The sequence below is a fragment of the Cnephaeus nilssonii genome (genome assembly GCF_951640355.1).
Source record: "Cnephaeus nilssonii genome assembly, chromosome: 18".
Classification (NCBI taxonomy): Eukaryota; Metazoa; Chordata; class Mammalia; order Chiroptera; family Vespertilionidae; genus Cnephaeus; species Cnephaeus nilssonii.
The window spans coordinates 26,647,497-26,674,949 of record NC_137089.1 but is presented as its reverse complement, the minus strand read 5'-3'; the positions used below and the strand labels follow the sequence as shown (position 1 = coordinate 26,674,949).

The 27,453-nt window shown below is 41.0% G+C and overlaps 1 protein-coding gene across 4 annotated transcripts in view; it reads right to left on the bottom strand.

Moving 5' to 3' along the window:
• COL14A1 (collagen type XIV alpha 1 chain) overlaps window positions 1-27,453 on the bottom strand; it is a 183,273-nt gene that overhangs the window by 28,097 nt on the left and 127,723 nt on the right. For all 4 annotated transcript variants that reach the window (XM_079796342.1, XM_079796344.1, XM_079796345.1 and 1 more), the window contains exons 37-42: window positions 21,197-21,250; window positions 17,792-17,887; window positions 16,631-16,684; window positions 16,216-16,269; window positions 5,925-5,978; window positions 5,366-5,437 (exon numbers count right to left, since the gene is read on the bottom strand). In XM_079796342.1, coding sequence (XP_079652468.1) covers window positions 5,366-5,437; window positions 5,925-5,978; window positions 16,216-16,269; window positions 16,631-16,684; window positions 17,792-17,887; window positions 21,197-21,250 — 384 coding nt within the window. The remainder of the gene's footprint in view (window positions 1-5,365; window positions 5,438-5,924; window positions 5,979-16,215; window positions 16,270-16,630; window positions 16,685-17,791; window positions 17,888-21,196; window positions 21,251-27,453) is intronic.

Here is a 27,453-nt window from a genome sequence, read left to right as displayed (position 1 = left end):
AGTGGCACATTTTCCTTCCGTTTCAGGAACGCTTGAAATATAAAGAAAAGAAAAATATAGTAGCTACATTCATAAATTCACAGAATTTTAGTGCTGAAGGAAAGAGGAATAATTTCATGGTCCAAGTCCCACATATTAAAGATGTCTGTTCACTAAAAATCTAAACATCCTAGCTCAGCTCTCAAGGTTCTTCCATGGTCTGGCCCCCAATCTATAAGAATCACCTTCTAAAATGCCCTTGAACAGCAGCCTAACTGGAACGCAAACATGCCTTCATTCTTTCTTCTAACAAATACTTATTAAGTACCCTCTATGATATGAGCTGGAGTCTAGCAATAAAAACATGAGTATGATAACATTTCTGCCCTCAAAGACCTATCATGTTAGTGGAGGGATGAACATTGACAAAGTACCTCGGCCTGAAGAGGTGATGGTGGCCTCACACAGGAAGTGCAGGTTTTTTTTTGTTTTTTAAATATATTTTATTGATTTTTCACAGAGAGGAAGGGAGAGGGATAGAGAGCTAGAAACATCGATGAGAGAGAGAGACATCGATCAGCTGCCTCCTGCACACCCCCCACCGGGGGATGTGCCCGCAACCAATGTACATGCCCTTGACCGGAATCGAACCTGGGACCCTTCAGTCCACAGACCGATGCTCTATCCACTGAGCCAAACCGGTTTCGGCAGGAAGTGCAGTTTTAATGAGATAATAGCCAGGAGAAAGGAGAAAAAAACAGCCCAGACAAATGCAAGAGCATTCCAAAGGGCCAAAAAAAAAAAAAAAAAAAAAAAAAAAGATAAAACAGTATGGCATATATTTGGAGAACTTTAAATAATTAGGGATGACAACTTCAAGCAAAGGGATGATGGGAGATACAGTTGGAGGGGAAAGAAAGGGCCATGCACATCTGGCTACATCATTGGGATCTATCCTCTGGGGACAGGGATCCAGTGAGGATACTCAAGCCAGGGAATAACACATCAGTGTTGTTCTAGACAGATCTTCTGGCAGTTGAGCATGGACCAGACCAGGGCTAGAGCTTCTTGTGATAATCTTGGTGAGAAAGGAGGAAGGCTTGAAACAAAATTTGCAAAGAAGCAAGAGAAAGAGTTGAAAAATACTGAAATGGACAAAAGACAGGGGGACACCCTGTGCCTGCTTTCTGTTTTCCTCCAGTCCCCATCTAGATGATGCCATCTTCCTGTCTCTGTAGGTGCCAGGCACACCTACAATCCCCCTGAAATGCTGCCTCCATCAGGAGCTGCTCCTCACCCCTCAGCTCAGAGGGCCACCTCCCTCCATCTCTCTGTCTCTGTCCTCTCTCTCTCTCTCAATGCAACTTTCATAGCAACATTCTTGTCTTTTCTTTAAGGTATTTATGACTTTCTGACTTTTATTTATATGTACTTATACAAAACAAACAAACAAACAAACAAAAAACCCCACCATTCTCTCTAGATTGTCCATAAATGTGGAAAAACACTTTGGTTACCTTTTGTAACCCTCGGAACTCATCTCTCTCATGTGTCTACACATTGTGGCTGCTCAGTAAATATTTTGAAGTGAATGCATTAGGAAACTGAGGTTCTGAGAGGCTAGCTACAGTGCTTAGTGGCTCACACAGCTAGTCAAAGTCACACCAGGGCCACATCTAGAAAGAAGCCAGGTGCCCTGACTTCAAATGCAGTGTTCTTTAAATGGCGGCACTGGACCTCCTACCTGTTGACTTCAAGCTGAACGCATGGCCCCTTCTCTCATGTGCTTATCACCATCTGTTCCCCTGGAAGGAGGCACAGGATTTAGCCAGTGCTTAACCCTCCGGTAGGAGTTACCACCACAGCTGCAGCGCACAGTCTGCCTTGGGAATTCAGCGCCTGAAGACAGAGCGCCTGCAAGCAAGTGCTCCTGGCACCGGCTGGAGGAAATGTTGCTATTTTCAGTGGGGCAGTCTGTCTTTCTTGGTCTCTTTCCCTCCTGCCTTCCTAGACAGACATCCATTGGGAAAACAATCAAGGCCTTAACACCTTGACACCGAGCCCGCCTTACCCAGCCCGCCAGTCTGGCAGGCAGCAGGCCTCTGGAGGCTCAGGGCCCCACGCACAGGGAGAAGTCTGGGCTGGACAGTTCAGGGTACAACTGGCTTTGAGAGGCTCCCCAATGCCCACTGTGGCATCCCCACCCAGTGTCTATGAAACCAGACGAAACGGCTTCTGTCTCTGATAAGAATGCCACATCAAGGGCCCTTTTCTGTTCATTTATAACAAAGATAATATTATTAACAAGTGTTTTATTTCCAGGGAAACATTTATTGGTATTTCTGTATGCACCATATTTAGAGGCTGTTCTCGAGTTATAAAATGGCCAGGTGGATAAGCAGGTAGGGATCCTCCTTCCCTAACGTATTCCATGCCTCTCTATCCCTCACGCACCCCACTATCCTGTCCCAAGGTCCCCAGAAATGCCTCTTCTTTCCCAGCCCACCCCTCTTGGCTCAGGAGAAACCCAACTGGGCTTATGGAAAACTGGTTCTAGGTAATGTCAGTAAGGCTGCAACACGCAAATTAGATCATGCACAAATACATTTGTTCATTGATGAACAAATTAAAGAGGTTTAGGGTTTTTTCCCGGTTTCACTTCAGGATGCCTCAAAAGCATCTGATGTCCTCAGTTCTCCCACAACACTCTCAGAAAGAGATTTACTGCGTGCTGTCTCCGACACCCCTTTAACCAGGGACTGCTCCCTGCGCCCTGCTGGCTGCTCAGTAAGTATTTTTAAGTGAATGCATTAGGAAACAGGTCCTGAGAGGCTAGATAAACTGTTCCATTGAACAAGATAAACTCTTGTTCCCAGGAGCCCACTCTGGGAAGCAGGCTGGAGCCTCGTAGCAGAGATGATGCTTTGAATCTCTTTTCTGGTGGGGAATAGCCTAGGATCAATTGCATAGAAGAATTTGCAGTGAAAAGAAAGTGGAGACAGGACTATGTGCATGGGGTGTGTGTGTGTGTGCGCGCGTGCGCACGCGCGTGCCAGGGTTTGTGTCTGCGTAGCATAACCATATCTGGTAATATCATTTTGGATAAAAAAAGATGTGTGAAGATAAAGCAATCAAAAATTTTTTTTCTGCAACCCATTGTCAGCTTGATTTGAAAAGAGATCTGAAATGTTCTGGCATTAATTTGAAAGAAAATGTGCACCCCTGTGTTCATGGCAACTTTATGTACAATGCCAAGCTATGAAAGCAACCTAAGTGTCCATCAATAGATGAGTGGATATAAATGCTGTGGTACATATATACAATAGAATATTGCTCGGCCATAAAAAGAATGAAATCTTACCATTTGTGACAACATGGATGGACCTAGAGGTATTATGTTAAGTGAAACAAATCAGTAAGTGAAGGATCAATACCATATGATTTCACTTTATTTGTGGAATCTAAAGAACAAACTAAGTGAACAAATAAAACAGAAACAGACTCATAGATATAGAGAATGGACTGGTGGTTGCCAGATGGGAGGGGAACTGGGGGATGGGGTGACAAGGTAAAGGTATTAAGAAGTACAAAGTGGTAGTTGCAAATAGTCATGGGGATGTAAAGTACAACATAGGGGATATAGTCAGTAATATTGTAATAAATACGTATAGTGTCAGGTGGGTACTGGGAATATTGAGGGATCACTTTGTAAAGTATATGAAACTAATATAAAATATTGAATGTCAACTGTAATTGAGAAATAAAAGTATTTTGAATGACAATGTATTTGGAACAAGTATATGGCTTTGTGAAGTTACTGCTAAGGAGGGCATTTATTTTGGGTGTGCAATTTAGGATGTGTTTGCTAAAATCTGAAGGCATTTTTAATTCTCAGATCTTGTGTGTGTTTGTGTACCTGATAATGTATCATGTAAATTATAGCTTAGAATATGACTCTGGATATAAAATAATTTTATTGAAACAAAAATAAAGAATAAAGTGACTGGATAGCTAGAGAGAGAGAAGTGTCTTTCTAAGCGAGAGCCACTGCTGTCTTGTTCATTGTGGTAGGCAGAAAAGCCCTGCACCCCCGCCCAAAAAAAAAGTGTTCATACCCTAATCCCGGAACCTGTGACTATATTACCTTATGTGACAAAAGGGACTTGGCAAATGTGACTTTGTTAAGGATCTTGAGGTTATAGAAGGAGATTATCTAGGGCTATCTGGGTGGGCCAAATGTAGTCACATAGCTCCTTTCCGGGAGCTAAGAACCTTTCCGGGCTGTGTTCAGAGGAAGGTGTGACTATGAAAGAATGTTCAGAGAGATGCAACATTGCTGGCTTTGAAGATGGAGTGGGCCATGAGCCAAGGAATGTGGGAAGTCTTTAGGACCTAGAAAAGGCAGGGAAACAGATTCTTTCCTAGAACCTCCAGGAAAGAAATGCCAACACCTTGATCAGACATGCATTAGACTTCTTACCTACAGAACTTTAAGACAATACATTTGTGTTTTTTAAGCCACTAAGACTATGGGGTTTTGCTATAGCAGCAATAGAAACAGAATTCATTGACCTCTCCTACCCTCACCCTTCATATTTCACTGTGCCACAAATTCTTAGCATGTTTGCAGTAGTACCAAAATTTGCACATATTGATTATTTTAGCTTGTGGATACAGACTTAGTACATCACAAACAGTACCAGAATGCTGACTAATAGCTACACCAGAAGGAACAACGTGCGAGTCACAGAAGATGCCAAATGTGGCTTTGAGGCCGTGTGAGACAACTATATGTTTTACAGATGAGGAAACAGGTGCACATGAGCTCATTTGTTTCTCCCCCTCCTCCCTCTCCCCCTCCCATGATCACATTTAAACACCAGCCTAAGAGATGAGAAGCACAGCACAGGAGGTAATCAGTTCCAATCACGGTGCTTTTATTTACACCACTATTCGTTTATGTGTGAGTATATTTTACACGAAATTCTGTCTTTCTTGTAGAATTTAGAAAATAAATCTATTCCCATTCTCCCTAATCCTTGACTTTCTCAAGCTGTGTATTCCCACCTCCATTCCCAGGAGACAGGTCTAATCAACACACAACTATTGTACCCAATCCCTGTAAAGAGGCATTGAGTTTCCTCAGCCAAAGGCAAAATAATGAGCAAGATTAGTTCCTGTTGGGACCCACTGTCTTTAGCCATGACATGTGCACAGTTTGACTTTAATCTTTATCTTCGGAGCTTCTGTTTTCCCTATGGATTCCCACAGCGTCCAGGATTGAATAGGATTTTTGGCCAACAGAGATGCTGGTAAGTTTAAACACATTAATAAGCCAGAGGGATGACTGGGCAACCATCCTGACTGGCTACTGCTGTATACTCACAGGTGGTCCCAGGGCGCCTTGGGGTCCCATGCTCCCTGTGATCCCTGGGACTCCGGGGGCTCCAGGAATGCCCTAATAGAGAGGCAGGAAAAGGAAGCAAAGGTGAGGACTCCCACATTCCCATAAAAGACAGCCAGCTCTCAAGAAGGAGCAAGGGACACACACACAGAGCTCCCCTTCCCCTCAGCAACAAGACTTCAGGATCCATTGCTCACTTGTGGTCCCAGCTGCCAAAGAAGTAGGGAAGACATTTTTTTCAGTAGTCTCCAAACTACCCATCAGTTATAGTTCTTTCAAATTCAAGCCTTATCTGTGCCTAATAAAAACTAAGTCAATGCAGGTGATCTTATGGGGAAGTGGCTCAGAGATCAAAGGATCCCGCCATATGGTTGTATTATTTTTAAAGGATATTTTAGGCAGAGGTCTATAACCCAAGGCTGAGCTGTTACACTACAGCAAAGGTGGCTGCCAAAGTTAAAGGTCTGGTAAATAAGATCTCTCAACAGAAGTAAAATGCTTGAAAGCAGAGTGCATGCCAGTAGTTTCTGGAAATACTTACAATTGGCCCTGGTGGTCCTGGAGGGCCAGAGGACCCATCCTTTCCAGGAAAGCCCTGGGGAAGAGAAACATAGCCTGTCAACTCTGCAGTTGCTTTATATGGCTTTCAGAATAGGTGTACCTAATTCATTTAATATTTGGGGGCTAAGTCCTGTTGCTTGCTCTGAACTTCCAGGGATTCACTACTTTTAAACTCTTCGTGGAAATTGTTCTTGGCAAGACTCGTGTGTCTATTGGCCCTGTGAAATTGTTCAGTGCAAGAATTTTAGGTGTGAGAAGTGCTACTTCAAACTCAAGCAGGAACTTGCTTCCAGAAAGTGTTTTTATTAAACAAAGTATAACAAAGGAGAAGGGAGGTCAAGTCTCTGGAATTAATGACCAGTCAGTCAGAAGGATGAATTAGTGTCTTCCATGACCTAAGAGGGTTTGGAGGAGGGGATCCCTATCACCAGGATCGGTATTACAAATCAAGAAGTACTATAATATCTGCAATTCTGCAATTCTCCAGGAGCAGCCTAGAGGACAATTTGGGAGGACTAACAGCTGCAATGATAGATTTTTGACTGCTGGACAGGTTTGAAGACTGTTATCATGGGCTTACAAATGGTATCTTTGCTTCCCATTCCATGTTGGAAGAACTTAAGACAGAAAACAAATGCTATTTTTTAATTTTTTTTAAACAACTCCCTAAAATATTGAGCATGTGTATGTGTGTTATTTTTATGTGTATTAAAAAAATTTAACAGCTGGAATGACTTACTTTTCCATGGCTATAGTTCTCAGTTGTGGATGCTAGTCCTTCCAATGTAGTTAAAAACATGAGAGAGAATCTTCTAATTTTTATAATAGGCTCATAAAATTGTGTCCAAAACATTGCCTTCTACTACATAGAGAAATGGACTTTTCATCTTGGGATTTTATCCTATTGGAGAAATCCATTCCCATCTTGAACCAACCCAAACCAACCTCTCCCAGTTTCCTTGTTGACCTCTCTCAATTCTCTTTCTAAAATATGTGCCACTCTCACAGTGAGCTCTTCTGTCTACTTACCTTGCTCATGAAAATCCACCTGCTTAGTGCTCCCCATTCAAGTTCACAGAATTCCTTCCTACCTCAAGGCATCAAATGAAAGAGAATAAAGAGGAAGCTGGAGGAAAGGAACGGTGTGTGAGTGGGAGACAGGGTGTGAGAGGAAGCAGAAGAGGGTGTTGGATTAGAATGCAGGAAAGATATTGGTCAGCAAGACCCTTTCATCATGCACTCAAGCTTGAGTGCTACTGAGTCCTATAACCAGAGAAGACAGAAGATTCTAGAGCTCACCAACATACGTGGTTTTCCTTTCTGCTTGGGCACATGGAGAGGCTACATTTCCCAGCCTCCTGTTCCAGCAATTATGTTGGAGCCACAGTGCTGAGTTCTGGCCGATGGAAAGGAGCCAGTTCCAGTTCTGGCTCATAAAAATTTCCCATGGGCAATCCTTCACTCCTTTCCTCCTTCTGTAGCAATGTCAGAGGCCACATGTTGAAGATGAGAATGTCCCAAGAGGAAAAGACCCTGAGTCCCTAAATGATTATATGCCTATCTCATTGACGGCAATGGATAATGAACAAACAATAGACTTTATTTTATTGCACTAAACTATTTTAATTTTGGGTTGAGCTTTTTAGACTTGTTTTATAGCTGCTATTCTATACTAATACACAAGCTAGTGTTGTTGTTTTTCTACTACTTCTTTCACTGTGGTTAGTCAAATATATTAAGTCAGAAAGCTGCAGTGATAAACCGGGTACAGATTAAGTTACACACACACACACACACACACACACACACACACACACACACACACCCTTCCTTGGGTCTGCTAGCTAGACAACAAAATTTAATACTGACATGGGTTGGAATAAATTATTTTACATGGAACAAAATACACCATGTCCAAGAAGAAAGGCATAAAAAAATCAGAATATGTGAGATATGAACAGAACCCTATAACTCATCCAGCCCAACTCCCTCATAAGTGAGGAAACTTGAGACAAAGAGAGGTTAGGAGACCCTACCATAAAAAAGGATTAAAAAAAAATCTACTCTTATTTCCTAGGTGAAGTTCACATAAGGAAAAAATGGACTCTGTGCACATATTCAATAATTTAAGAAGACATTTTTAAAAGGACAGCTTTTGCTTCCTGCCTTAAAACTCTTCCAGCTCTGGATGGAGAATGAGCGTACAGCCATGTGCAAGCCCACACACGGCCCCCGGCCCCCGGCCAGCACAACTGCCCCACATCAAGTCTGTAGCCTGGCAGGAAGTCTGCTCTGACTTTCTCCCAGGCTGTGTCCAGAGGGAAAAAAATCTCAAAAACAAGTGGGAGGGCAGGAGGACAGTTTAGTTCACGGAGGGATGCCAGCCAGGGCATATTTTCCTAAAAGAAGCGAAGACCAGCAGGAAATAACACAATTACTACTCCCTGCTCCCAATCCTGTAGAAGGAGTTTACAAAGCAAGGACCTGTTGGTGCGTCCTCCATGGTGGGGCCATGGATACTCCAGTGAACAGTTTCAACTTGATGTGATTTATAGACACCACATGTGTTATCATCTGAAGGGAAGATGATGAAGCTAAATTTGGCCGAGGGGCTAGTGCTGTAGTGTGATCAAGTCCAAAGATGTGTTTGCTCACTCTGTTCTCCTACATAAGGAGCATCCTCAGAAGCTGACCTTCCTTTCCTTCCCTTCCCTTCCCTCCCTCCTTCCCTCCCTCCCTCCCTCCCTCCCTCCCTCCCTCCCTCCCTCCCTCCCTCCCTCCCTCCCTCCCTCCCTTCCTTCCTTCCTTCCTTCCTTCTTTCCTTCCTTCCTTCCTTCCTCCTTTCCCTTCCCTTCCTTCTTTCCTTCAGTTTAAGTTAAAGCTCATTGAACAGTCTTCAACCCTATAAGCTGAAAATGTGTTTGCATTTCCCAAAACATTTCTATATCTATAAATTATCCATTTTACATCGGGTGTGTGTGTGTGTGTGTGTGTGTGTGTGCAATCTAAGAAGTGTGTTTGTGGATTAAGCACTTTTAAAAAGCAGAAACCCTTAATTAACAATAAGGAATGAATATTAAGGAATAATAAATTAAATGATAAGCATAATGTGGGAATTTACTTAAACTGACAAATATTTTTTTTTAAGTGCATGAAATGAGCCATCAACAAATAGGGACGTTTTATGACATGAATAGCTCCAGGCATTTCTCTTTTTGGGGATTCCCATCTCAAAATATTAATATGCACCCACAACCCACATTAAAAATAATTTTTGCTATAAAAACTTTAAAGGATTTTTATAATTTGTTTTTGAAAAGATTTGGCTGTGACCAACTTATTAAGTTATGGTTGGCGATAATTCATCAGCAAAAGGAAATCTAACCTAAAATTTGCTTTCAAAATCACTAATTATCAAACAAGTGCTAAATTTAACTATGGCTGAAATTGGCAAAGCATACCACTTTATAGACATGTAATTATATATTTACAAATTTCCATCTTTCAGTTTTCTTTTCCATAGTTTAGAGCAAATATATATACTTCTCCCAGCCATAATCATTTATTGTAGGCTCTTAAAAAGTTTCTAGTTTCTAGGTAGTATGCCTGTGGTGTCTAAAGGATGAAACCGATGTGACCGCAAATAGTATTGTAACTAAAATTAAAGTCCGAAGCTAGAATATGTGTGTTTATGTAGCTACTAGAAAGAGCTCTCAGACCCAGTGACTTATTCACCATTTGTGCCTGCTTTGAAGCCCACGATGGTGAGCCATGGAAACTAACCTGAAGATTCTGGAACACCAATTGTTAAGGTCTATCGACTGACGCTACACTCTCAGGTCGAGTGGGGTCTGTAAGCAGCTGGCATCTGATGAGCTTGTTGAAACAAACCAAACTCAAGCAGAGAGGGCTAAAGAAATACTGGTAGAAACTCCTGATGCACAATTTCAGCCCTGCGGCATGGCTCTGGACTGCTAGGAGCGACAGTGGAGAGACCGTGTGGCAGTCAGCCATGAGAAATAAGGCTGCTACTTGCAGCAAAGGATTAAGACCAACCACCAGATTAAGAGGCCAAGCAGCAAAAAGCCACAGACTCTGTAAACACTGGTCCAGCTAGAGATCCAAGATCAGTCCTTATGTGTGATAGACCTCATGTGGAGTCACACTGGGGAACCTTCAGTGATACACACACACATTTATGTATATGTGTAAATATGTATATATATAATCTATTTAGATGTTTATATATTATCTGTGTGCATATATTTCTATATATACAATACTATTTTAATATGTACATATATGTATATATTACATATATAATTTAAATATATGTATAAAGAGTAACCTGCAATGATGACTTCAGTAAATTAAAACAAGAAACACCAGCAATATTCTACACCTAAGAAATCATTTTAACATATAACAAGCCTAATATAATATACTATCCAGTGATTCCAAAACTTAGCTGATTATCAGAATCATTAAGCCTTTTAGAATTATACATTTCTAGGTTATACCTAAGACCTTTCGTATCTGAATCTCTGAGGTTGAAGCCCAGTAATTTTCATATTTAAAAAAAAAAAAGAAAAGAAAAAAGCAAACCACAAAACAACAGCCTGATCACTTAAGCTGTGAAACTGCTGTTTATTTAACAGTGTCTGGCCTGACCCTAAAGGATGGTATCAGAACCAGAGTGCAGGGCATATATTATTTGTATCCTGTGCCCCAACAGAAGTATTGTTACAGCCTGTAATAACATAAAATTAACTTCCTAAATAATGTTCTCCCCCAGATGTGCCATTATCCAAGTAAAGGTTTAAAATAATCAAAGAAATACATTCTTAGAGATGAAATATCAACTTCTACTTTACCAAGAAAGTAACCCAAACTGGGTTCCTTCTGCCCCAAAATGCTGGGTGAGATATCTTCAGCAATGGAGTCCTGCTTATTAAACATCTTTGTGGAAGACTTTTCTACATTCACAAAATCCCACAGTGATCTCTGTTGACATAATTCCATGGAAGGACAGCGTGCAGGGTTGGAGCTGAAGAGGTGGGTTATAATCCTGGCTCTAACACTTATTAGCTGTGTGGCATTGTTCTAATACTTTCATTTTTGGGCTTGTAATTCTTTGTCTGTAAAATGGGGTAACAGTGCCTAGCATTTGAGGTTATTCTGAGGAACAGAGAATATAACCTTTGTAAAGCACCTGCATTTTGTCAGTAATGAATGATAGTGGTTGCTGCTATTTTTACTCAAATAATTTTCCAAATCCCAAATGCATTTATTTTTATCACTGTGGCTGACTGTGAGGAGAGTCTCCTGCAGTTTTGCAAAATCCCATCTAGACCCATAAAATAGAAAATCAAATCATTTTCTCCATTAGCTTTGTGGTGGTGTGTTACATTTCCTCTTCTGATGGAGGAAGATATTCATGGGGGTGATTATGGATCTTAGCACTTAACAAAATATTCTTTAGATGACTCTCTTGTCACTATTTAACATTTATAGCAGGAAATCCAGACAGTTGACTCAAGTTCAATTTCTTGAGTACATTTTAAATCCAACTGACTTTGATGAAATGGGACAGTCATCACAAATATGGCCCTTGTATACATCAAACCCACATAAAAGGAAGTATGTTCCAAGTGTCTTTTCAATGTGAAATCCAAGAAAATTAAACACCAACAATAAACTACTTGTTTTTCCTTTAGATTTTTAAAAACAGTTCTTAAAATCATTTGAGGCATCTTAATATGTGAAGAACAGGCATTATAAAATATTATCCTGTCCTGACTCATTAGGGTTTGAAAAGAGTTAATACTAATATCAGCAAAAATTAAATTTTTATATAGAAATTCTTCATATGAATGAATCCCCATAACGACTTTATAGAGTAAAATATTATTTTTTCCACTTTACAGATGAAGAAAGTGAGGGTTGGGAATATAAAGTAACTGGCTCAATGTCTTATGGTTAGGGTTCAAACTCAGGTCTGGCTAACAGTGTAAGTCTAGAATATTCACCACTGGGCAGTCCTGCTTCTCATAACCTCACAGATTTTGCAGGATCCATATGTAGAAGGTTTTTTTTTAAAGACAGCATTTCATCTTTATAGATTAGAAAGAAAGGCTGTGGTTACAGCAAGGGCATGGAGATACATCACAGTAACTTGGGGGAAGGAAGCAATTTAAATGAAGTTTACTTGGAATTTAAAAACGAATACCCTTTGTACCACAGAGCAATGACTGTCTTCCGGGTGCCATAAACTATATATCTCCTTCTCATTTTTATTTCTTGTCTCTCTGACTTTTTATATGATCACATTAAGAATTGAAAATGAAAATAATGCTTAAAGCTTCTATTGGGAGTGCTTTGACTGGAAGCTGGTGGTCTTAAATATAAGTGAGACGCAGAACTAGAAAAGAGTTTGCTTTTTTCTTTTCTTTCTTTTTCAGTTCTTTCTTTCAGTTCTTAAGCTTATAATCTATGTCTTGCCTGCTCTTAGTTTCTCTAAGGATTGCCAGGATATCTAGTGTGAAAGCTGAGAAATCCACCCTACAACAGAGGAGCTCAAGGTCACAGGGTGGACCCTGGAGTCACAGACACCAAGAAAAGAGGAGGGAGGGGGAAGAGGCAGGTGGCAAGATTTACAGCGGAAAAGAAAAACGAGACAAAAATGCTGGTGGTTGGAAAGGCTCAGAGTGAAAGCTGGATGTCTGACTGCATTCAGCTGTTAACGCTGCATTTGCACTGTTGCTTTATAAAGTGTGGTCCTGCGCTGTGCTCTATTGCCTCCCCAGCAAGAGGCTGAGACGTGTTCAAGGAAGAAGTCCAACTTTGGCTGGACTTGCTCTGTGGCCTCAGGCCCAGGATGGAATATGAGCTGCCTCCTCGAACAGTCAAAGATCTCCCGTGGGAAAAGCCAGAATAAGCTAGAAACACTAGAAAACAGGTTCCCTGTTTAAAAGGGAGATGTTTAATCTTCTCCTTTTTATTCTTTGTTAAGCTCTCCCTCCTTCTAGACTAAGTCAAGGGGTAACATTAGCACCGGGTCCAGGAAACAGGTGCTAACCTTTCTCTAAGCTCATAGCAAACATGATGGTACTAGCTTTGGCTGTGAGTTCTTAACAATCCATGTGAGAAGACGAAGATTTAAAAGAAAGAAGAATGTCCAGTAAGGAATTGCCCACCTCTCCTACAGCACATCTCACTCACTGACCCCCTGAGACTCTCCAAGGAGCCAGGAGCACTGGTTGGACAGCATCACACACATTTACTCCAGCTTCCTCCTTCTGTGCCTTCATTCAAGATCAGAGGAAATGAAGTCGCAGTAACTGTAAGTCATTGAAGCACTTACAGTGATGAAAAAAACAAAATATCCTGATTCCCTAGACACGGAGCCGAACTGGGCAGCTTCCTGGGAGTGGCTTCCCAGGCATGTCAGCAGTAAGTCTCATCGTGTGCTGGGTTTGCTCTGTCTGTTCTGTGCCATGCTTGTTATTGTGATAATTTTTATTTTTATTTCCCAATTGCAGGTTTGCCTTTTAGGCTGGCCCAAGGAAGAGCGGGAACAATCATCAGTGTTTGTCCGAGGACTCTTTCAACAACCCCCCCCCCCACTCCTCCTGCCTAACCACAGCCCCCTGGGCACTCCTGCTGTCCCAGAAAGCCCTGGCCTTCAAAGTCCTGGATCTGTCCCTACAACCATGTCCATTGGTCCAGGACTTCCTAAAATCTTGAATTTACAGTCCTGCTAAATAACTACCCAATTGTTTTAAATCTTTTACTTTTCTTAAAAGGTTATCTGACTAAACACATCAGACCCACCTAAATAGTTTTGTTTTCACCCACCTCTCTTCCTTCTCGACTGTCTCTGAGAAAGACAGTTTTTCTGGCCAAGGGAAGAGTCATGCCCTTCACACTACCCCATCCTTCCATCTCCTCCGGGTCTACAAAGTGCCTCCTTAGATATAGAAAGTTTCTCACTTTGGGTCCTTCCCCTCTGGAGGCATTAATGGACACGTTTCTTGGTTGAGCACAGTCCATGGGACATAGTACATGCTCAATTAAAATATGTGCTCAATGAATCTTTTATTAAATAAGATATTAGATGTTAAAATATATACATACTCCTTTCTGCAAAGGGCAGTGACATTACATAATTCCAGGTGACACCATCATATTTTGTTCTCTGTGAATGGCACCCCTTCGAGGTGTACACTGGAAATTCATTGCCCTCAAATACCTTTTCTGAAACAACTGTCACAGCATTCCCACAATCTTTTTTATTTTTAACCTGCCCTAAAAGAATGAGTACCCTCTGAAAACCAGTTTTAAAAAGAAAGTTCATACCCATCTAAGAATTTTTCAAAGTAGGAATTGGACATACCCTGAACTTTTTCCCTCTAACTTGAGGGAGAGAGGAAAATAAAATCCATATACCGATATCTTATCACTTAATTACAGCTCTAAGATTTTAATCTTAGAAAAGAAAACATGTTTGGAGGAATAGCAAAATATTTACAAAAAGTCTATGTTGGTGTATTGGTTTTTTTTAAAATAAAGAATTCCAAAACCAAATGATCCCAACATGAATCCAATATGTTTGAATTGGGAGTTCTTTGCCAACATTGGATTCTAGGCATGGATAAATCAAGTCATTTCACTGAACCAAATCAGTGAAATTGCCATTTTCAGAGCTTTGGGAATCATGAAAGAATCTAGGTGGGTAACCACACAGGATCTTAGCCTAAGCCCTCTGCCAAAACATATAAATACTTCTAGACACTCCTTCCACATGTACAAGAAACCTACATAAATCTAACTTTCAGAGAATGCCTCCTTCAGATACATCCACCTGGCCCTGCTTTGCAGACTGAGTAATTCCATTTGATGGACAGAGACTAAACTGGGTTTTTAAGCAAATGAAAGCTTGGTGGAGGGGAAAAAAGAACATGGAAAAATTTAAGGTCCCACACCTAGCTTTCTATAGAAAAAGCAATCTCCTTATTCTTGAGTAGCATAGGTACCCTGAGCTGAAGGCAAGCCTTGTTTGAGCAGAGAAGTGAGTCTTCTAGCCAATTGTGTTTTAACCTAATGGGTAAGTTATACCAAAGACACCACTGAATGCCAACATATTGTCTGGCCTTCATTGGATTGGATCTAAGTGGCTGCAACTCCATTTAATTCAGTTTTGAGAGAAACTGTGGAGCTGCCTACATGTCTAAATCAGTGGTCATTTAGGGAAGACCAGTCTCTCTCTCCCTTGCTGAAAATTCAGACTTCCTATTGCCTTCCTGTTAAACCCCAAAATCCTTACTCTGAAAGAAAATAGATGATTTAAGTGAGTATGTATTTACCTCTCCAGCTTCATTTTTGGACAGTTTCCCCACTTCTAAGTATATGTGCACATGTCTGCACACACACACACACACACACACACTGCACTCTAATCCCCAGCCATACTGACCTATGTACAATATTGGAAACGCCCACACTCTGTTCATGTCCACTGCTTTGTATATGCCATTTTCTCTGCTTGCTGTAGCTTTCCTTTCTTCATGCACCTGGCTGGTTTCTATCTCTTAGTTCATACACAGCCTCCTCTGGGAAGCTCTTCCCAACCCTTGAAGTCTGAATTAGTTATTTATCCTTTGTATTCCCATGGGGCTCTGTAAATACCCTATCATAGCATTATTATAGCTCCTCCACTAAGCTGCAAAATCTTTGAGGACAAGCACCTCAAACCTGGCTCAGTGAAGATGCTGATGAACAAACACTAAATGTTATCTCCTCCCTCTTCTAACCATCCTTATAATTTCTTTGGCTGCTGTCCACTTCAACAAGTTAAAAAAATAATTGACATACATTAAACAAAAGGAGTGTACTACAGATCATCATCATATTTAAATTTTGATTCATGATTCTTCATTGCCTTTAGGTTTGTGCTGTGAGAATTAGAAAAGTTTGGAAAATCTGCTCAACCAATACATACAATTCAGTGCAAAGTGTATTCAGGTTATGAGAACCTTCAGAAAGAGGTGTTGTTAATTTGGGAAGGTTTGATGAAAGTTCCCAGATTTTGATGAAAGTAATAAACATAGAAGATGTCAGTGAAGGATAGATAGACTGTAAATAGACAGGAGGGAAAAGAAAAGAAAAACACCTGGTTTGATAGACTGCATTGCATAGAAACCTGCCAGAAGCAAAAGGTGACTTGGTTAGGAATCTACTGTGCTAACAACCAACCTTGGGTAAGTCCTTACCCTCTGGCCTGGAGAGCCATCGCGTCCTGGTGAGCCAATGCCTCCTGGGATGCCCTATATAGAGCAAGGACAAGATAAGAGTCAGATTTATGGAATCCAGTTACCCTCTCACTAAGCTTCCCTGAAACAGACCAAGGCCTCCCACCAAACCTAATAGGTGAGACCTTTGTGACTGACCATTCAGATCCCAGGAGAAAGGAATGCCCCCCACCAGGGTGCACCCTGAGGTCATCAGTATGACCCTTAGAGGGGGCATAAGGTAAATGAATACAGACCAACCATCTTTAAAATAGAAACCACTTATTGCCAAGATTCCAGCTAACTTTAGAACTATACTGTCTTCCTCCTCCCCCCGCCCCCCATTAGCTCTAGTCCAGAGCTAAGAGCAATAGACTAAAAAGAATAGAAATAATACCTGTAGACCAGGCAGGCCAGTCTCTCCTTTCTCCCCTTTTTCACCTGGCATTCCCTGAACATCCAAAAAGTACATGGGGTTAAGTTCACATAGGTCAATACTTTGTCTTTTTCTCCATAGACTGTTCTAATATTTTCAACATAAAATTGCTTCACACTAACATCCAAATACAGCATATTTCACTTCTCACATATGCTAAACTACTTATGTAAGCATTCCGAGTAAGCTGAATATTTATATATCATAATAGTTTAAACACAGAACATACAGTCCGATATGGTTAAGCCCATAGAGTAAATATGTGGAGGGGAGTCTTGGACATTTCAATATTGTTTATAGTTTAGATTTTAAAACCATTATCCATATAGATTTTTGTTTTGCTTTGGCTAGAAATTTATAAGAATGGAAAAGCAAACACAGACCCCAACAAATGCTTATTATTATTAGTAGTAATTGCACATGTTGGCATGTTGATGCTCTCTAAAATGTGAAAATAACCCTGGCAAAGAAAACTTAGCTAGGGATCATATTATGTGCACAGAAAGACTGCTAAAATGGCTTCAAAGGACCTGTTTGCTTCAAATATTAATTACAGTGATTGGTTTTATTCAATAAATCTAGATCTCTATGGTAAGTTTAATGAAAATCAGTGAGTGGAATTAAATTTGTTTTCAGTGGTCCAAACAGCTTTTAAAAAGAAATGAGGATATAAAAAGTATACCATTTATCATCTAAAACTCATACTTAATGTATTGTACTTTGATGCTCATTGAGATAAAGATGGTAAGTAAAAGACTTTCATAAATCTATATCCACAATCACTATAAATACATAATGGATAACTTAACATTTGTTAATGGTAAGAACTTAGTCAAACAAGAAAAAGGGCAATATATGTCAAGCCCTGTTTTTTATTCTACAGACCAATTACTCATGGATATATGTACTCGATAGCCTTGTGTTAGTAAAAGACCACATAATTGAACAAAAAAAATGGCAACGAATGAACTCTCAGTCATTACTCTTATTTCTTATTTGTAGGTAAGTGTTGATAGGGGCTAAGAATCATAATTAAGGCACAGAAGACCAACGTTCATTCTTTATAACTCATGGAGAAATGATAATAACAAAAGCCTATCTGAATGTTTACACACAACTCACAGGTATTCCTTGAATGGACAGACCACTTGGTCCTTGGGGTCCAGGGGGACCCTGAGGTCCTGGAGGGCCTGTTTCACCCCGAGGGCCATCTGGTCCCTGTAAGGCAAGAGAGGAAAGTCATCCCAGAGGTAAGTTAGACCCTCTGGTACCCAGAAATATTTCTGCTTAGGACACTAATAATGTATATCCTTAAATAATTTTTCCTAAGACGTGAAATATTCATGGGATAACAAGACACTAAACCTCTGATGATTCACCTCCCAGACGAAATGTCATCAGTAAACCAAAAGAGTAAACACGCAGGGGCTGCTGCAACTTAGTTTTTTTGCTTTCATAAATAAGAATGCTATGCCAATTACGTGAGTTAGTAGACCTCCCACACTCCATAACAAATCCAAAAGATATAAACGCTTCAAGACCACCCTCCTGGTCTGTAAAGATTTATACCATCCAGCTGAACTACATTCTCTCTCCACCTTCACTACTGTCAGTTATCTACCGCACGGGCATTCCTCAACATTTATTGAAGGCTTTGTACCCACCCTCTGCTTTCTTCATCATGTGATCCTGCCACCATCCTTACGTCTCTTCAGTGGTCATTGAAAGAACTTCCTAGCCTCAACATTATTTAATTTCCTTTCTTCCCAGAATCAGACATTCCTCTCACTTTAGCAACTTTTAGTTCTATAGTTTGGAATTTGTTGTGGTTTGGCTAACATTAGATATCTCTGTAATCTTAGATGCAGAAAATCTACTTATCCTCAACCTCATCTCCTTGTCCTTCTCTCATTCTGTGACTCCAACAAAAGCCAAACATTTCAAATAGAGATGTGACAGTCATGTCAAATGCTGTAGAGAGCTCAAATAAGTTAAGGCAAACCACAACCTTAACATGATTTGGTACAGAAGGTGATTGGTGACTAATGAGAACAATTTTATAGAATTCCTAGAGGAACAGGAATCATCTGTGGGTCAACAATAACCTGGGTTGTGTATAAATGGAATTTTACATTATGAGCTCCTGTGATTTTGCTTCTTTCACATGGCAGAGTGTTTTGAGGTTCACTCAGAGTCTGGCATGTTTTGGTAATATGTTCCTTTTGATTGCTGAGTAATATTCCATTGCATGGATAGACAGAAAATTGTTCCTTTACTTGAGATATATTGGATTATTTCCAGTTGTTTTTTGTTGTTGTTTTTGCAATTGTGGATAAAGTTGCTATGAATATTTATGTACCCCCAAAAAGTGAATTATTTTTGAGGTGAGGATGTAAAAACACTGAATGAAAACTAGTTTTATAAGAAACATTGTATAAGAGAAGGTGAGAGAGAGGTAGCTAGATTTTAAAAAATATGATGGAGGAGACATGGAGAAGATTTACAAATATTACATAATATTTATAATAGTTGAATAATATATTGTTTGGATATTATTGAGGAATTGGGAATGGAGTAGAAGGGTAGAAAGTAGGTGGTCCCATTTTATTCTATAAAGTATAAGATAAAAATGACTAGGAAAGAGCAGTGACAGGGCTGTTTTGAGCTTCTAAATTATTATTAACTATTTACTGCAACTGAAATTCAAAGCCACAAAATAAAAAATAATACAGATTGGGGCTTTTCATTTGGAAAGTATAGTTTATCTGCTCCTACACTGTCCACCTTGGTGGACATGTGGGCATCCTTTCTCCAACAAGACTTTTTCCTAAAACCACTAAAGACTTGCATCTGCGATTCATCAAAATCATCACACAGAAATAACCACATGGGAATGATTAGAGGAAAGAGGTAAATCTTGATATCAAACACCTTGGAATTCCTAACATGTCTTCATGATCAGAACCATCATCCAGTGAGAATGTTAAAAAAAAATGATCATGGTGTTAGAGGTGTTGGGAGGAGGGAGCCAGCATCCACAGGAGCTCATTGGCACTGTCCTCAGGTGAAACCAAGGAAGACCCAGTGTATCATTGTTTGAAAAGAAGCTTTCAAACCACTAGCTTCTCTTAGCAAATAAGAGATGAAGCCAAGTAAGATACATAATTTCTATGCCTGAGAAAGTGTGTCACTATCTCAGAAAATAAAACAAAAAAAGGAGCTATCTCTGGTCTAAGCTTTGAGTTAGCTAGTACCTGATTAGTTATCTTCAGCCTGCTTTCGTTTACTACTTTCCCCGCCACATTCTCTTTTACCTTGCTTCATTTGTTTCCAACATTTTTTTTTATTGATTTCAGAGAGGAAAGGAGAGGGAGAGAGATAGAAACATCAATGATGAGAGAACCATTGATTGGCTGCCTCCTGCACACCCCTGAGGATTGAGCCTGGGCATGGGCCCTGACTGGGAATTGAACCCGTGACCTCCTGGTTCATAGGTTGACACTCAACCACTGAGCCACCATGGTCAGGCCGTTTGTTTCCAATTTTATAGTAAAAAAAACTTGCAATGTCCTCCTCTCCAAGAATAAATACTATGCAAATTTAATAAGTAATCACATTGAGGCAGTAAGTCAAGCAAATGGATAGAGAGCAGATCAGGTGAAGTAGCATGGTGAAAATAAGACGGGGAGTCAAATTATACAGGGCCTTGCATCCCATGCCAAGGAAGGTGAATTGTATTCTCAAGGCAAACAGCCTAAAACTGTAGTTTTTAAGAGTGTAATATGGCTGAGTATAACTTTAAAGGAATGAATCTGGGAGAAGATGTGAAAAATCAATCAGAAAATCATGCCGCTGGAGTCAGGAGACCAGTTAGAAGTTTTGCCAAATGCCAGAGAGAAGATGGTGAAGCCTGAACTCAGTGGTTGGGCTTCTGCCATCCCTCGAGGTGCTTTCCTGCAAAGTAGGAGAACATGTGCCTTGACATAGCTTTGCACAGCTTGGTCCTCTTGGCTGGTGCCTTTGTACAGTGTACAACCTGAACCACCACACTTAGTGGCCTTGAGCAGTGAGAATGGAAAACAGAGTCATGTGTTTGATTATGCATAGTGGAGGAATTGTGCATGGTGGGAAGAAAGAAGGAATTTACAACCTGAGAAATGACCTGGGAGGGACTGCTGCCTAGTTGTGATTCAGTATTCTCCCAAAGAAACATCTTTGTTTATAATACAAAATAAATACAAGATAAAGGAAGAAAAGAATGGACGACAGAGAGGTCTAAACCAATCAGAACAGTGATACTATTTCTAACCTGAAAATCTTTCTTTTTACTACGTTATTAAGTGTTCTTATTGATTTTAAAAACAACAACCACCACAAGTCTAATAATGGAAAAGATTTAGACACAACTTTGATAAAAAATGTAAGGCCCTGTAGATTGCAAAGGGTAAACAGTACTGAACACCAAAATTATTATGGCTAGTTATGAGAGAGAGAGAAATATAGAAATATTGAGATTGAGAACTTTACCTTTGGACCCTGATCTCCTCGTTGGCCCTTTGGTCCTCTGAGTCCTGGACCACCCTGGCAAACAGATGTTACGTATTAGCACAAAGCACTTATTAGCACATCTTAAAGTCATCTATTTCATCCATTTTCCTTAGTAATATGGATCATGTAATTCCTATTTTGTATCAAGGCCAACACATTGTGTAATGATATATGTTCATCAGGATCCTTAACTGGAAATTTGCCATGCAGACCCAGCTTCCCTGCTAGTGATTTCATAGACTGAGGCAACTGTCCATGTCAAATATTTTTAAATAAAAACAAATTGTGGTATTTTTAAAAATTTAGTGATGTAAAACTACTACTATTAATGAATGCAAATAATAAAATATGTCTCTAATTTAAAATTGTATGTCTTATACTACAATTTCAAGATTATTTAATAGCATGTTTCTTTATATGGTACATGTAAACACATAATATGTATATATGTATATGTATTCTTTGCAAACATATATTCCTTGTATATATGTGTATAAATATATGTGTGCATATATAACCTTTGAATATTTTTAATTGACTCACTATTTCACTTAAATCAATTTTAAAGGCAAATTTATAGCACTACAGTGAATGGAAAAAGTTATTACTTGCTAAGAATAGAAGGTAACCTTTAAGATGTCCTATCTAATAAAAGAGTAATATGCAAATTGACCGTACCTCTGCTACATTCACAAGCCACACCCACCAGCCAATCAGGAGCGAGTATGCAAATTAACCCAACCAAGATGGCTGCAGCCACAGAGCGAGCAGGAGGCTTGGGTTTCCCCAGTAATGGAGGAAGCCAAGCTTTCCGCACACCCTAGCTGGCCTAGGCCTCCACTCAAGGCTACAAAGTTTAAATTATAGAAGATAAATAAATCCCAACAAAAATGGCAGCAGCCATGGAGCTGGAGAGAGCAGGAGGCTTGAGTTGCCCCCGGCGATGGAGGAAGCCAAGCTTTCCACACACCCTGGCCTGCCTAGGCCTCCACTCAAGGCTACAAAGTTTCAATTATAGAAGATAAATAAATCCCAGATACCAGGGCCTCTACTTAGGTTGCTGGGGGGTGGGGCTGGCCTGCAAACCACCACAGGCCCCTCACCCAGGTTGCTCCATGCCCCAAGGGAACCCCCACCCTGATCCAGGACACCCTTCAGGGCAAACCAGCTGGCCCCCACTCATGCACCTCTATCCTATCTAATAAAAGAGTAATATGCAAATTGGCCATCACTCCAACACACAAGATTGCTGCCCCAATGTGGTTAAAGCTGGCTGCCCCAATGTGGACACAAGATGGCCAGCAGGTGAAGGAAGTTGGGAGGGACCTGGCCTGCAAGGGAGGGCAGTTGGGGGCAATCAAGCCTGCAGGGGAGGGCAGTTAGGGGTGACCAGGTTGGCAGAGGAGGGAAGTTGGGGGCGACTGGGCCTGCAGGGAAAGGCAGTTGGGGGGGATCCAGTCCTGCAAGGGAGAGCAGTTGGGGGGACCAGGCCTGTAGGGGAGGGCAGTTAGGGGGGACCAGACCTGCAGGGGAGGGCAGTTAGGGGTGACCAGGCCTGCAGGGCAGGGCAGTTAGGGGCAAACAGGCTGGCAGGGGAGCAGTTAGGCATCAATCAGGCTGGCAGGGGAGTGGTTAGGGGTGATCAGGCTGTCAGGCAGAAGCGATTAGGGGCAATCAGGAAGGCAGGCAGGTGAGCAGTTGGGAGCCAGCAGTCCTGGATTGTGAGAGGGATGTTCGACTGCCCGTTTAGGCCCGATGCAGGTAGGATCGGGCCTAAACGGGCTGTCGGACATCCCTCGAGGGGTCCCAGATTGGAGAGGGTGCAGGCTGGGCTGAGGGACACACACCCCCATGCACAAATTTCATGCACCAGGCCTCTAGTACTATAAATGATGTTATTCAGTTTAGCTAGATTTTGTTCCTATTGAAGTTTTTGAGTCACAAGTTTGCTCTTTGTTAAAAAGGGATAGGCCTGGGGAGAGGGGAGATGCAGGGTGGAAGGGGTCAATGAGGGGAAAAAGAGGAATGTCTGTGATACTTTCAATAATATAGATATATACTTTTTAAAAAGGGGATAATAAGTATTAGAATGGTCATACTGGCCCCAGACTGAGAATATCATTTTCACCTGAGCAGGATTAAAAGACCATTGAAAATGCAATATCTTTCTCACTATGTGATTCTAATTTATTTTTAATATGTCCACAACTACTGAAAATCATGTGGGTACCATCGGCTTGTATCACTTGGGTAAAGACTACATCAGATGATCTTTACATTTTCTCCCAGCTTGTTTTTTAACCACTTTAATTCTCACCCCTCCCCAATTTCAATTTGTTGCTTATCTTCCAGACTTTTTGAATATAATTATATAATTCATTTTATGCACATGTATATATGTATCTTTAGAAATTATTACCTATAGTATTTTTGTGGTATAATTTGATGTATGTAGATTGCAGATGTGACATCAAACGTTTTATTTGAGTTTTTGCCTTAATGTTTTAGAGACTTTTCCATAATATAACATTTGGATCTAACTTATTCTTATTGAGTTGCATAGCTGTCCAAGCCATGGAAGGATGCATAATAACACTTTAACTATTCTTCCACTATTGGAAATGTAGGAGGTTCCCCCACAAATTTTTGCTGTTTAAACAATAATGCAAATAATATCCCTAAACACTCCTTAAATAGAAATGTTAATATTTACTAGTAAGTAAAAATGCTAACATTTAAGACAGCATTTTTAAGACAGTTGTAAGACAGTACAACTATAAATAAAATTTAATGAATATGCAAATACATTATCAAATTGTGCTCCAAAGAAAGCTATGCCATTTGCCAAGAGTTTAAGAGGGTCCTTAGTTCTCTAACCCATAGTACATGATGTTGTAAAACTTTACATTTTTACCAAACTTATTGGTAAAAATAATTCCTTATTCTTATTTTAATTTTTATTTCCCTTAAAGCTACTATGACTGAGCATCTTTTCATAATGCTTGTCCATTTGCATTTTCTCTCAATGCAACTTGGAGAAAGACATGCAATCCAGTAGAAAACTAAGCATATATTTATACATATATGCTTAGTTTTCTACTGGATTGCATGTCTTTTTCTCTTTAATGTGCAGGAATTCTTCATATATTTGGATACTACATCCTTAACTGTTACAGATAATGCAAATATTTCCCCTCAGTGAGTCAGACATTGTTGGCTGGCTACCAAAGAGTCTTTCCTGACTTCTTTCCATTTTATTTCTCATACTGTAAAGCAGGGGTCCTCAAACTTTTTAAACAGGGGGCCAGTTCACTGTCCCTCAGACCGTTGGAGGGCCGGATTATAGTTTAAAAAAAACTATGAACAAATTCCTATGCACACTGCACATATCTTATTTTGAAGTAAAAAAACAAAACGGCAAAAACACCCGCATATGGCCTGCGGGCCGTAGTTTGAGGACGCCTGCTGTAAAGGCTAAAAAAGAGATTTACTTTCCCAGCCTTCTCGCAACTAGGAACGGACATATTAGCCAGTTGCAGCCAATTTGATCAAGAAGCAACAAGCCAAAGAAAAGCAAATTGGAAAGCTGGAACGATCTGGGTCCTTAATGAAGTTGGTGAGCTGTCTCCTTTCCCTAGGGATCAGCCTCCTCTAAATCTTTTGCTGAGCAAACAATAAATGTCCAAATGTCCTAATGGGATTCACCACTGTGCTAGTCAAATTTTCTGTTGCTTGCAGCAAGCCCACTGCATCCCAAGTAATAGTCCTAGTCTGGCCAAATCTTTAATTCTGTTTGCACATCTTAAATGATTGTGACTAGCTGACTCCCAGATATTCCTTCCAGAGACACCATGTCTAAAAGCTAGGGACCATTTTACATTTCTAACTTGTTTGCCATCTTAACCCTGACCCTCATCACTGAGCACATGATAAGAATTCAATAAATATTTGTGGATATAGGATTCCATCTTTTAATAAGGAAGGATTAGTCCAGGCAAAGAGAATATGGCTCTTTCATGTCTCTCTACAGCTCTTTACAGTTTTATTGGCACATAATACTACTGTATAAATTCTTGAATGAGAAGATAATCACAACTATGTTAGTCATTGCCCAGGGTTTACTACATACTGCTTGAAATACTATTTCTTAAATAGTTTATTATACTTTAAATATTTTAAAATGTCAATAGCCTTTCTTCATTTTACATGCTTTGTTTTTCTCAACAAGTCAGAGCTCAACCCTCTCCTTTTACTTCTCTGCTGCTTTCTTCTCATTACAAAGTTTGACTCTTAGGTCATATGTAAATATCTTATAACTTGTTCCAGCAGTATTGCAAATGAAAACTTGAAAAGCCTCCAGCTAAAAAGAGCTTATTGATGCCTTTTAAAATAAAATAAACATGATTGTAATTAAGAACTGGATCTTTAAGGACCAAGAATGAAGAAGAAACAAAAAAACCAGAGCAGCAGGCATGTGCACTGAGACTGCCCGGGGGAAAGATTGGGAAGATGGTTGAGGTTTACTGCAAAGCTTGTATTTTATAGCCCACACAGGGCAATGAAGTATGAACTTGGGTCTATGATTGGTGGGGGAAGGTAGAATATGAAACATTCATTAACGTTGAAGAACTTGGAAGGCTGCACTCTGAATGAGCTAGAAATGAAAATAGCCCACCAGCAGGTGGATAACCACAATGTTGTTTTCACTTTAGCTATGGAAGGAGGAGGAACTATCTCCCCTAAGAATTGCTACCCAGCAGCTGATTCTTATACAATCTAGGGACTAGAATTCGCACTGCTTGTGAGGATCAAACAAAACTCCAAAGTTAAACCTAAGGTGGTTTCCAGTTGGTTGTATAGTCAGGAGTTTAGCAGAAGCAGGCACAGATACTCTCTGGAGGAATGTGTTTGAAACATAGGCTCAAAACAGTCCCAGAGACAAAGTTTCAAATAACATGAAGTCAAATACACAAAACCAAAAAAATCACAAAATATACATGGAAACAAGACAGCATGAGTAAAATCATCAGGAAAAGAAACAGCAGAATCAGAACCACATACACTGTGGATTTTAAAATTATAAGGTAAAGAATATACACCAAAATCCTATATAATGAAGAGGTAATATGCAAATTGACCATCACTCCAACACATAAGATGGCCACCCCCATGTGGACACAAGATGGCTGCCACAAGATGGCCAGCAGGGGAGGGCAGTTGTGGGCGATCAGGCCAGCAGGGGAGGGCAGTTGGGAGGGATCAGGCCTTCAGAGGAGGGCAGTTAGGGGTGACCGAGCCAGCAGAGGAGGAAAGTTGGGGGCAACCAGGCCTGCAGGGGAGTACAGTTGGGGGGGTCCCAGGCCTGCAGGGGAAGGCAGTTGGGGGGGACCAGGCCTGCAGGGGAGGGCAGTTAGGGGTGACTGAGCCAGCAGAGGAGGAAAGTTGGGGGCAACCAGGCCTGCAGGGGAGGGCAGTTAGGGGTGACCGAGCCAGCAGAGGAGGAAAGTTGGGGGCAACCAGGCCTGCAGGGAAGTACAGTTTGGGGGGTCACAGGCCTGCAGGGGAAGGCAGTTGGGGGGACCAGGCCTGCAGGGGAAGGCAGTTGGGGGGGACCAGGCCTGCAGGGGAGGGCAGTTAGGGGTGACTGAGCCAGCAGAGGAGGAAAGTTGGGGGCAACCAGGCCTGCAGGGAAGTACAGTTTGGGGGGTCACAGGCCTGCAGGGGAAGGCAGTTGGGGGGGACGAGGCCTGCAGGGGAGGACAGTTGAGGGCAACCAGGCCTGCAGGGGAGGGCAGTTGGGGGGGACCAGGTCTGCAGGGGAGGGCAGTTGGAGGCAATCAGGCCAGCAGGGGAGCAGTTAGGTGTCAATCAGGATGGCAGGGGAGTGCTTAGGGGGTGATCAGGCTGGCAGGCAGAAGCGGTTAGGGGCAATCAGGCAGGCGAGCGGTTGGGAGCCAGCAGTGCTGGATTGTGAGAGGGATGTCCAACTGCCCATTTAGGCCCGATCCCACCAGAGGGGTCCCAAATTGGAGAGGGTGCAGGCTGGGCTGAGGGACACACACCCCCCGTGCATGAATTTCGTGCACCGGGCCTATAGTTTAATATAATAAAGAAAAATAGTCTTGAAAGTGTTACAAAAGAAGAAGAGACTGTACAAATGACAAGAAGGTTTAAAAGGAACCAAATATAACTTCTAGATATACTAAAGATAACAATCAAAAATCATAAACACAATG